Raw genomic sequence first — 13,241 nt, forward strand, 5'->3', positions numbered from 1 at the left:
GAGGAACCCAATATCACATGATATATAGAAAACATGGCAGCAGTTATTAAATTGTCCAAATCTTCTGGTAGATAAGAAGAATATTCTAGCTATAAAGGGGAGATCACACACTCCGTGTATTCTTATTTCATTCACTTCTAAAGCTCTGACTTCACTCGCCATCCTTTGATTCCTTTTATAAAATGGTACTGAGATACCTGATAAATCTGTTTTGTGGTTTGGTATTATGCCAGTTATTATTCTTTATACTCATCAGGCCTGCTCCGAAGAATTTAATAACTTACCGCCCGAGCTGAGTCACCGAAGTCTATCTTCAACCTCCCCATGGCTCTAATGATAGCAATAATTGACTGAATGGTGTTGCTATAGACCACTGCTTTGTACTGTTTACATTCTTCTTCCGAATAGCCAGCCTCATGGATAATTCTAATGAGACAAAGGGAAAAAGAAAACACTTACTTCCTTTGATGGAAGGGTACATTTTAACATAAAAATACAAACTTAATGTTTTAAATCTACTTACTTCATTTGCTTCACAATTGTACTTTTCCCAGATTCACCAGCACCTAAAAAAGGTAAAATTGTATAGAATAAGGCATTTTTAACTTCATCAGATATATATCCAACTTTGTTTTTCTTTCTCCTTCTGTCTCTTACGGTGGAATTTTATTTTATATCAAAACTATCTTTGTTGTTTTCCAAACACATAGACAAGTTCCCAAAAATAAGTTCCATCTGTTTATTACTTCATAATACTTAAATAAATAAAACTCAAGTGAAAAAAATCCTTTTATTGTTGTCCGAATATATTCTTCAAAGAATTAAAAATTTCAATCTATAAATTAAAGCACTATAAATAAGTTTTATTCAAGATTTTCAGCTTCCCATTAAAACATGTTTTAACTGCCTGGCCAATAATCATAATTTTACCTTTGACTTTTGGGGTGTAGATGGCAGTGATGCCAAGAAGTCACATAAAAGTAATTTTTAAATATTATACATTAAAATAGCCACGTCTCATGCAATGTATATTCTACCACCATTATTATCACCAACATGATTTGCTGCACCAGGAGGCAATGGCTTATGCAGGGCAAAAAGGTCTCCCCCTGTTTTTCTATCTTCCTTGTCAACCAAGTGACAAGGGCTCCTTAGCCCATTCTAAACCTCTCCTTCACTCTCTACTAATGTAAGGTCTCCACACAATGTGAGTCCCTGCCAGTATGCCATCATAATATAAAAATGTTACTAATGAAATGGCCTTTATAAAGTAGTGCTCTCTTATCCTTCACACTTAACAGTAGCTACTCTCTTTACATAAATTAGATCAATTATTTGTCAGGCTTATCCTGATTGGTAGATACTGAGAACATCTGTGTATAGAACATAAATAAGATATTACAATTCTATTGTTTAGTTCTGTGATTTTAAACTGGTGTGCCCAGCACACTGGTGAGCTGCAAGAATTTTTAAAACATGCAATACCTGACTATTTAGTCAGGGGCCCGGATCTTTCTCCTTAAACTGTAAAAAAAAAAAAAAAAAAAAAAAAAAAAAGACAATAGCTAACACAACAACAGCTGTCCAGTATGAATGAATCAAAATTATACCCATTTTTTGTCAGATTGGCAAAAATATGTATTTTTTGTTGTGCCGCAGAATTTTAGAAATTAGTTTATGTACCATGAGATGAAAAGGGTTGAAAATCGCTTGTTTAGTTGCACATTGTCCTTGGCCACAGCTACATATCATGAACATATTTATTGCCATTTGAGTGACAGGGCTCAGGATTTTCATTATCTGGGCTCTAGTCCCATTTCTCCTAGCCATTCCTCCAGTGCTTTATGCTCCCAGCATTACTGAATACAACTTAATAGTTTCAAGAACACCTACTGCTGATCATGCCACAAATCTTCAAACAGTTTCCCTTAACAAAATGTGATTTGCTCTACTTCCTCTTGCCACCGTGGTGATCCTCTATCAACCATCACACTTATCTCCAGCAACCTTTCCTGCCACTCCCCATGTGATCCCTGTTGCCTCTGACTTTGCACTTATTTCTATTTGAATTCTCAGCAGCTATCTTGTGTTAGACACACAATCAACCAGAAATGTAGTTGAATTTATGTAAGCTATTTACGACTGGTACAATTAGATGGCACATTTCTGGGCTTCCTTCTCTTTACCCCTCTCCCCCTCCAGCTACACACACACACACTAAATTATCAGAGGAATCTGAGAACAGGCCATAGTTAAATGTCCTATTTGAAATTCTTTGGAGGAAATATTGCTTAAATTTTACTTGTGATTTGATATTCAAATTATTTTCCCAAGATATCAGTACATTAAGTAGAAAAGCAGGAGCTGAATAAAGAATGAGGGCATTCTTCGTTTCCAGATAGCTTTGAACCTTTCTGGGAGTCTGCCAACAAAAATAATTTCAAGATAAACAACCCATTATTTATTAATTAACAACAGTGTTCTTAGTTCTGTGAAAAAGCACAATTGTAAGCATATGGCTCACACATTTCTCTAATTCGAGAAGTCCATCCAAGTATCACACCCAGGCAGTTCCCAGCAGGGCTATCTTCAAGAAGAAATTGTGGGTTCCTAGGGCACTGTAAACTGAGTCAGCAGGAGCCATGCTATAATGGAACCATCTAGATCCCAGTATCCATCCATACACAAAGGGGATTCCATAGGCACAGTGAGCTTCACTGAACAGCCAGCCACCCATGGTGCATCCTGTCAGTGAAACAACGCAACAATTCAAATGGCTAGAGAAGGGCTTACTACCTGAGATAGGCTGGTAGGGTCTGAGAGCCACTCAAGGAGAAACATCAGAAATAGTAAAGAACATAATCATTACCAGTCAAACTACATATAACACAGGTAAAAATTTTTAAATCTTCATGAGAAAAACAAAACAAAAATTTCCTGGTGTTAGACATTATCTTAAATTCTAATTCACTGCATATCTCTTAAAATAACTGGTGGCATGAGACACTTAGTTTACTTTGCAAGAGCATCTAGTCAAAGGCTTGTGGCTCAAAAAAAATCCTGATATCTGTTTAACATTAAAGTAGGGGGATGGCTTTCTTGTTAATTGAATTTCTACTTAATTTCTTGCTAGTAGCAAGTACTCTTTGTGGAATACGTGTCCTACAGGCAGAAGTGCCGAAAAAAAAAAAATATCTTTCAAAGCTTGGCAATTTATGTAACTAGATTTCAATTCTCACTTCTATGCAGAGCCCTAGTAGGAACATTACAAATGCTGCACAGTTATGGTTCCAACATTCTAAATACTGGCATTCTTTCAACCTAGCATAGAGGGAGAGTTAGTTAAAGGTTGTTCTCAAGTCCACACAGTCATGTTTGAGAAACTGGCGGAGAGCAATATGTAAAAACAAAAATAACCCCTCAAAGTTAGTGGAGGGGCAAGAAAGAAAAGGGTAAATTTTCCTAACAATACTCAGCTAGGCGGCTATTGCTTTTCACCTAAATCCAGGTGGGTTTAAAAGGTTGGGAGCACCCTTCTTTTAAGAAGAAACAAGGACTATATCACATGTATTGGTCAGGAAAGATCGAAGTGTGTGACCACTGCAGTCACTAGGTCAGGCTGGTCAAGGTAACCATGTGGCCTGTAAAGTAACTGTCAACAAGGTGGTTGGTCACTGAACTGAGAGAGACTTCAGAAGAGTAGGAAGGGAGACTGTAACTCCCAAAGAGCCAAGAATGTATGCAGTGTGGTTGGTCATGTTTGGCCAGTAACTATAAAGACAAAGGTGAGATCAGTAAGGTGGTCCCTCAGGCCTCTCTCTAAGGAGGAAGTGACTGATGGAAAATGGCACTCTGAGAGCAAATATTGAGCACAGCAGGTGCACAAAGTGGAGCTCAGCATTGATGCTAAGGCACCACAGCGATGGTGAAAGGACAAAGAAGCCTCCCTCAGTAACACAGACGGAACTCCTCTGCAGTTAGGGGGGCGTGAGGCAGCTATTAAAATGCTAATCTACTTTTTAAGAAATCCTACTTTTTGATGTAGAAGGAACAAATTAAAATTTTTACATTCAATTTAAACTAAATTGCAATTACATCCAAATTACAAATGCATTTGAAGTCACTTCTATTTATCATAGTGCTACTATAGGATTAATAAAATCAAGGTCCTAATATTTAAGATAGAAGCAAAGAAAGTGAGAGTAAGGGCAAATATAAATTAAAAACAAGAGGCTTAATTATCCCTTTTTAAAGGAAAAGATTCCCCTCCCCTCCTTTTTCTTAGAGCATTTATTTTAAAAACATTATAAGTACTTTCTCCTCTTTCAAATGTATGTATGTGTGTGTGTGTGTGTGAGAATATATATACACATACATATATGCCCATACATGTATGGATACTTTTGAAAACTAAGTAGGCCTTTCTTAAAATCAGATTTACGATCCAGAATGTCTTTCTCTAGGACCTGGGAGCCATTTCTTTGAAATGTAAACATTAAGAGAGGAGATGGTGCCCCACCTTCCCCTTTAGTGGGAAGGTAGGATCCTAATTTGGTGGGTACCTTCTCCAAGCTGCAAAACTGTCATAAAGTTCTGAGAAGTTTGTTTCTCCTCTAGATAAGGCCAATTAACGGGTCAAGTTAGGATGAACTATAAGGTGTGGCAAAAGGTGTTGTCAAGCCTCTTATTTAAGGACCTGTTACTGTTTATTTGGAAAACACGTATGCAATCGGTTGCATCACCTTGGCTATATAAGGGGATGAGATTCTTTTGTCCCGGAAATCTTTAGTGACTACCTGAGATGCATACCACACTCGGGGTCAATGCTTATTCAATGATAATAGTGTTTTCTTTCTCTACTACTTTTGTGAAAAGAATTCTTGGGTTGGGAGACTTTGTTTCTAGTTCTAATTCCCTAACAGGGGTAAGAATCTAAATGATATATATATATACATATATATATATAATTTAAGTATAAAAAGCTCTGAACTTATAGTTAAATGAATATACAGGGTGGGGCAAAAACAGGTTTATATTGTGAGTAGGTGAAACAGAGCTAATTCTTGTATTATTTATTATTGTATTTTCCATATAAGCAACTGTAAACCTACTTTTGCCCCATCCTGTATTAATTATTTACTAGTCAAAAATCATAGCAAAAGACATGAGAACAAATACACTTGAGTTTTAGACAAAGTAATGTATGGTTCCTTAAGGAAGGAGAACATTCTCTGCCTGAAATTATTTTCATAAATTCATGTAACTATCATTGGGAGCAAAATTCCTCATGTTTATAGGATCTACGTAAACTTTATAACAAAACATTTTTATAAATTTACATGTACATATTTGTAAGACATTTCTGACATTCTGGAATATAACAATAAGCTGATGACTGTAAATATCAGAATCTGTATCGTCCAAATTCCCCACTCTCTCCAATCTTAATTTCCCATAAAACAGCTACCGCCTGAGTCATTTATGCCTGAGATAGGTATCATGCTATCAGACAGAGCAAAAATAGATGCACACTCAAGGCTACTCTAGAAAGACAGGACAAAACAATGAACTGTGGGCCCTTTCCTGGAAGCCCAAAGAGACCACGCACATCAGCTAACTGAACTGAGAAATCAGTGTGTCTACAAGTCAAGTCTGCAGATTCACAAGGTGAGGGTGAGGAAGGATGAAGGACTGAATGCCACAAGCGTATTATTGGAGGTCAACAAGTTTTCTGCAAGAATTATTAATTCACTGTTTTAATTTGTATAATGATAAATTATGAAATTCTGAGTCACTTAAATGAATCTATATGGCTGAACAGAGCCATATAATTTCAGGGTCTGAAACTGAACAGAGCCATACAATTTCAGGCTCTATATTTGAATTGGTATTTATAGGTGCCTAAGACTCAAAATACTAGATATTGTACCTTGCTTAGGGCCCCATCCATCCACCACTCTATCTGGTTTGGGTGAGAATCACTAAATCCCTAACCACCAAGGAAGGGGCCATCTGTTTGTTTCTAGCTGGCCAATCAGAGTTTGTATGTCATAGAGACTAAAATTCTTCATGCTTATAGATGTTATATAAAGCAACATTTTTCATATTTATATATATATATATATACATATATATATATATATGTATAAAAATATATAAGGCTTACAAAATAATCACTTTGGATACAGTGATTTCCCACCTCCACCCACCTCACCTTAAAAATGAGATCTAGGCACCAATCAGGTACCTTCCCCGGCCTTTTGTGTGAAAGGTATCGAGAAAAATCCCAGCACTAAAAGGATGATGTATAATGTGGGCTGTAGAAGCCATTTTCCATGATCACATCACAGAATACACCGTTTAAGGAAGGAGCCCAAACAGGGAAGCAGCTGAGAACGAGAGGACCCTAGGATGAGAGCAGCCTGACCACACACCTGAACCTTTAGAGGAAGTCATACTTAGGGAAAGCATTACAGCTTACCACCCAGAACGGAACACTTTGGAGCGCTGGAGGGGGCACAAGCATACACCAGGACTGACTTGGGCAAAGCAGGAAATATATCTCACTCTTCATAACTGAAGACAGTGTCACCCTGATTTCCAAGCTATGAGAGCCAGCTGTAAGTTTGCTTTCTGTGACACAGATCCAAAAAGTTTGGACTAACCTTGTGCCAAGTAATATTACTTTAATTATCTTGAGCTAATGAGGGAAAAACAAAAGTTAATGATGCATTTGAGCCAAGTGATGGTCAAATGATAATCACTGTAGGCTTTACAAAAGAAAGTTATAGAAGTGTAGATAGAGAAAAAATGTGGAAAATTACTCATGACACTGTAAAAGAGATATGCTAAATCCAAAAAATCATATTGCAAATATAATTTATTGTAGTTAATGTATCACTATCATATTATATTAATTTTACTTTTAAATTTATATATTTGTATATATTTACATATACATGGTGGGGCAAAAATAGATTTACAGTTGTTTCTATGGAAAATAATACAATAATCAAGGAATACATTAATGAGTAACAATACAAGAATAAACTGTTTCCCATACTCACAAGTGTAAATCTACTTTTGCCCCACCCTGTAAATGTATAAACTTGTTTTGTTTTATAGTTTACACAGATCCTATAAACATGAGGAATTTTTCTCCCAGTGACAGTTACATGCGTTTATGAAAATAACTTGGAGCCACACAGGCAGAGAATGTTCTCCTTCACCAGGGAACCATACATTGCTTTGTCTAAGACTCAAGTTTATTCTCATGTCTTTTGTTCAGTTATTTCTAACTTATGACCAAGTAAGTCATTAATATATATGCAAACTTTTTCAACTTTTCCTATGTCAACTTACCATTTTCCCTGGGTCCCTCTCACGCTTCTGAACATGTGTGGGCAGAGGCACTTTTTTTTGTTCCCATCATCTTTTCAAGGATGTTTCAATAGAGAACAAACAGTCCTGGAAGACAATGTCTCCCCTCGCTCTGGAGCACAGGGCAGGTCTGTTTACTGTCCAGTATAGTAAAGATAATGTGTCCTCTGGGACAAAGGTCAGCCGGGCTTACTGCACATTATGAAAAAATACATTGGGGATCCCTAAGTTCAGGGTTCCTCTACTGCAACATTACCCGCTGCTTGTATAGCCATCGCCTGGCTCTCTCTCTCTTGTCCTTCGGGAATTGGGCTTGGGAAATCACCATAATAAATGCTGATTTTCTAGCAACTGCAATTGTTGTAATAAAATCCCTTTTGTCTCTGAACCAGAAGTCTCTTGTCCTCTGCTAGCAACCATGAAACTGTTCTAGGCTAACTTGTTAGCTTGTAACTAGGGTAAAGCCTCAGACACTGAACATGCTGTTCTGCCCAATTTATAATTAATTCCCAAATTTCGGGTGACTAAGGGCACTTCCAGCCATTGTCTCTATACCTGTACCTAATCTTTTTGTTGTTGTTAATCCTCACCCGAGGATATTTTTTCCATTGATTTTTAGAGAAGAGTGGAAAGGAGGGTGAAGGAGGAGGAAAGGGTAGAGGAAGAGAAGGAGGAGAAGAAGAGAGAGAGAGAGAGAGAGAGAGAGAGAAACATTCATATAAGAGAGACACATCAAATGGTCCCCTGCATGTACCGACCGGGGTGGGGATCAAACCTGCAACCCAGGTACATACCCTTGACCTGGAATCAAACCTGCAATCCTTCGGTCTACCAGTTGACACTCTAACCACTAAGTAAAACCACCAGTGCTGTACCCAATCTTTTTATTTCTTCCCACAAATGTCCACTCAAATTGGTTTGTCCAATAAATCCAAAGAAAAAGAACAGTGGTTCTCAAAGTATGATCTAAGGACCAACTGTATCAGCAACACTTAAGAAATGTACATTATCAGGCTCCACCCAGAATTCACTGAGTAAGAGACACTGGGAGTGGGCCCAGCAATCTGCACTTTAACAATCCCTCCTGGTGATTCTGATGCAAGCCAGAGAATGAGAACCACTGAGGTAGAAGAAAACTCAAATAATCATAGTCACTTAGCTGTTGATTAGCTATAAAAACAATATATTACTTTTATAAAATAAATTTCCTCTTCTCTCAAAAAAAGTGAGACAGGTAACATTGTTTTCCATTACTACAAATAGTTTATTAAAAGGCAGCTGGATTCTCATATCTACTTCCCCATTTAATATGGTGCAATATATTACTTTGGCTAAAGTATATAAAGAAAATCCATTTTCATATAATTATGTAGTTAGGATAAGAAGAACCATATCATTAGCATTTACAGATAACTGTGGATAGCCTACACCAAAATTTGAATAGGAGAGTTTAAAGTTTGGTTATAATGCATTTCTATGAAGTTTTTATACTTTGACATTTTAAAATCCATTGGTCTATTCTGTACTTGGAATGGATCTTGCACCCATTTATAATATGGAAATTAGTTTTCTGAATCATGCAGAATTGAATGTTGATGTAATTTCAATATACCAAAACAAACAAACAAACAAAAACAAAAACACAAAAAAAACCCCACCTTTTAATATTACCCATAATTTCACCAGGAAAGGCCTTAGGTCTTGGGAGATGTCAAGCTCCCAGTGGTAGGGACAAGTTTTTTAAACTTTCCTTTATTTATTCAATTTTTGTGTGCAAAAGCTCACATTTTATTATTGGCAACAAATACTGTTAGCTGTTTTCCTTGACGTGACAGACTAACTCTGCCAAATTCACAAGTTCAACTAACCATAATGTATCTATCAGTCATTCTTTCAAGTAAATATGGTATTCCAGGAAAAGGGCAACCAGCTCAATTCACAACGCAATCACACACAGCTTTGTCTCAGATTAAGCAGCATACTTCGACATACAGAGGTACTTCGGATGTGCTTCTCATTTGGTCACATGGAATATTAAAGAGTTGTGCACCTAATGATCCAGATTTAATGAAAATAATGACTTTTAGAACTTCATCATTTTTTTTTTAATCATAGTAGCAAAGAATAGCATGAGTACTAGAACAACTGGGTGCTACTGACTTGACCCAGTATGACTTTGGTACCATTAGAGGTAATAACAACAGGACAGAAAAGCCAAACATCTTTCTATTATGAACATGGTCTCAGGGCCTCCAGGGTCTATGGGTCACACCCAGAACAACTGATGTCACATCTTTCTCACCCACTGGACTACAAGCTATGAGAGAAGAGAGCCCTTGATTTTTATCACCATGATTTCCCCAAAGCTTACTCCTGGCACCTAGCAGGAGAGCGAGCAATAAACATTTATTCACTGGCTGGAAGACAGAAAGGGAGGAAGGGAGGAACAGAGGGTCATGAAGAAAGTAAAAGAAAATGTAAGGGAATATTTATATGAACTGTTAGAAGACCATGAGAAATAAGAAAAAGTGTGGTGCAATCTTGTGACTGCCCATAAAACTGGTTCTCTCCTTCTATTGTAATACGAGCAGTGCCTGGGAACATGGGAACTAGTGACTATATTTCTTATCCTCCCTTGCTGCTAAGTGTAAGGCACATCACCGCATTTCTCATCAAGCCGCGTGTGTGTAAAAAGGAAAGCGGCCTTGGATTCTCTCTCTCCTGATCTTCATATGAACTGGGAAACAGGTGTGCCGGAGGTCCTGTCCCAACAGTGCCCGGGGGCGGGGGGGCACTGAGAAGGCAGAATGCCCCCGCGAGGCACAGCACCCAGCACTATTTCGCCGGAGATGTGTTACATGGGAGAAATAAGCAGCCGTCTTCTTTAGGACACGGTCAGCTTCGGTTTCTTTGACACAGAGCTTGGCTTTATGCTGACATTTTTAAATGTCGTCTAGGTTTAAATATACAAATATATAAATATATAGATGTATAAAGAAAACAAACAAAAACCACCAAAACCTACGTATTTTTTTTAAAATCACCATAAATAAAGTGGAAAGGCAAACTACAGAAGAGGGAAAAATATTAGTAATTAATGAGTATCAAAGTGTAGATTTCCTTAACTCATCATGAATTAACATTAATTGACAAGAAAAATACCAATATTCTAAACGGCAAGACACAAAGGTTAATTTACAGCGAAAAGGTAAACATATGTAGTATTTTTAAACTGCGTATATAAATACAGTTGTTGCTCCGTATCCACGGAGGATTGGTTCCAGGACCCCACCTCAGACACCACCTCAGACACCAAAATCCGAGGATGCTCAAGCCTCCTATATAAAATGGCACAGTATTTCCATCTGGCCTATATTTGCACACAGCTGCAGCAGGCTGTGCCTGCACACCCCTTCACTCACATGGATTCAGCACAGTGCTCAGGGCATACATGGCAAATTCAAGTGTTGCTCTCTAGAACTTTCTGGAATTTTTTTTTAATTTTCAAATATATTATCCAGAGTTGGCTGAATTCATGAATGTGAAACCTGCAGATATTAAGGAGTGACATATATATATATATATATATATATATGAAATATGAAATATATTGGGGAAAAATGTTTATATCTGAGTAATGCCATTTTATTCCACAAACATTTCTATAATTTCCAACTTTTTAAACTCTACATAAGTTTTATTCAAAATTATACAATTTATTTAGAAACCTTTGGTCAGATCTCTCCCATGATTAAAGTTAAATAACATCATCTTCTTTACTCTTGTTTGCTTCAACCCATGTTCCTATCTCATTACTCATGCACATATATCTCATATTCTACTCACAGCAAATTTCTTTTACTCCCCAAAATCTCATGATCATTCTTGCCTAATTCCTTCTCCTTAGTTTCTCCCAAGTGGAGCCCGTTATCAACATGGGCACTAAAAAGGATCATGGCATGTTTAGGCAGGAGAGCTTGTGGGGTTCAGCTTTCCTAACCAAGGCACCTCCAGTTTTCAGTATAGAAACTGATTTGATAAACACTGGGTCTGCTACTTGGCCCAATATAGCAAGTGGGACAACCAACAAAGTCATAAGCTTACAGAGACCTGGGTAGTAAGAGATTCCGAGGTCTGCACTTAGAAGCAGCTCAAGCAGGCTGGCTCTAAGCAAGTCATGAGTTGTAGAACCACAGACATCAACTGTGATGCCAGGAGCACCCCGGTGAGAGCCATCACCTCCGGACCTGAAGAGGCAGGGCACATCAAATCTAAGGCTCTGGACTTTATCATGGCTACAATGAGTTCAAGTAAGTCATTCTTCCCTCCCTTCTACTCTCCCCCTGTCTACTGCACCAATTAGGGAGAACAGCAGTAGGAAAGGATGGCAAATGAAACATATTTCTCTGAATACTACATAAATGGACTGTTTACATGGTGATGCTGGACCAAGGCTTTAGCAATATTTTTTAATTTAGAACATTTTGTAATTTTCCCTACTCAGCAGGTAGGGCCTCAGCGGGAGGTAGGTTAATTTTAGGCTAAGCTAAAATAAAAATAGTGTGAATTAACTCGTAATCCTCACGGTTAATACATAAGCAATGGTTTATTAGCATAAAAGAGACATGGATATTATACTTTCCCTATCAGGCATCCCAAATTTTACTTACTATTTCCATCGCCTGCTCTGAGGAATTATTAAACCAGACTTGGAAGACTGTGTTTCAGATGTGATGTCAGCTAATGTTACTCTCTCACCACTTTCAATACTTCCCTTCAGTAAGTAATCCAATGCACATACAGGAAATCTCACTTTAACATCAACAACTGGTTCTGTGACTTTAAATGAAAGGACGTATAATGAAACCAATTTGACCACTGGCTGATCGATATATATAAACAAGAGTTAAGTTCCTCTGGCATCTCATCAATGTCATAACAAATGACTCTGAAGGGAATGACGCTATTCGAGAACCTGCTGTACTACCACCTCCTTTGTCTACTTTCACCAATTCGTATTAAATCAATTCTGTGTGATGCCTTGCTTTTGGCATGCACACAAGTACCTTAAAGTTGTAATTAGGATTCTGGTTCAGGCAACAGAAGTGATTTAAACAAGAGAGAATAAATGCCATCTCTCTCACACAGCAGTCCAAGCGTGAGCAGTTCAGGGCTCAGGGTCAGCGTGATAACAATAGACCCTTTTTCCAAGCCCCTTTTATCTTGTTGCTCTGCCATCTTCATGACATGGCTTCCAACTCAGGTGTAGATATCTATTCATGATCCCACCTGTACGTGAACCTTGCAGTCAGTGGGAAAAGGAATAAGTCGGGAAGTGGAGGAATGTGCCTTCCCTTCAAGGGTACACCCCAAAAGTTGTAACCATCATTTCCACTCATATCCCCATGACCAGAATCTAGGCTCCTGGCCTCACTTGGCTACCAGTAAAGCTCGGAAATATAGTCACCAGCTGTGTGGCTACGTGTCCAGAAAATAGATGTCAAGGGACACTGGACACTGGGCTATAACCAGAAGTCTCTGCCTATTCTTTTCTTTCCCTTGCTGTCAATTCCACCTTTAAGTTTAAATATTTTTTAAATAAAATATTATGCCAGTCAACAGAGACAAAATAAGAGTTGGCTTTGTGTTTTGTTATTTATTTCCTTCCTTCCTTCCTTCCTTCCTTCCTTCCTCCTTCCTTCCTTCCTTCCTTCCTCCCTCCCTCCCTCCCTCCCTCCCTCCCTCCCTCCCTCCCTCCCTCCCTTCCTTCCTTCCTTCCTTCCTTCCTTCCTTCCTTCCTCCCCAAAACTAAGTTGGATGCCTTGGAAAAACTCAATAAAGCAATCTGCTAAAAAAGGCTA

General features: G+C 38.0%; 1 protein-coding gene across 3 annotated transcripts in view; it reads right to left on the reverse strand.

The window, feature by feature from the left end:
* GNAI1 (G protein subunit alpha i1) overlaps nt 1-13,241 on the reverse strand; it is a 78,468-nt gene that overhangs the window by 25,616 nt on the left and 39,611 nt on the right. For all 3 annotated transcript variants that reach the window (XM_070424552.1, XM_070424550.1, XM_070424551.1), the window contains exons 2-3: nt 524-566; nt 285-426 (exon numbers count right to left, since the gene is read on the reverse strand). In XM_070424552.1, the coding sequence (XP_070280653.1) occupies nt 285-426; nt 524-566 (185 nt within the window). The remainder of the gene's footprint in view (nt 1-284; nt 427-523; nt 567-13,241) is intronic.

Source organism: Myotis yumanensis, unplaced genomic scaffold, assembly GCF_028538775.1.
Source record: "Myotis yumanensis isolate MYYU_CA2020_CCGP unplaced genomic scaffold, mMyoYum1.0.hap1 SCAF_9, whole genome shotgun sequence".
Lineage (NCBI taxonomy): Eukaryota > Metazoa > Chordata > Mammalia > Chiroptera > Vespertilionidae > Myotis > Myotis yumanensis.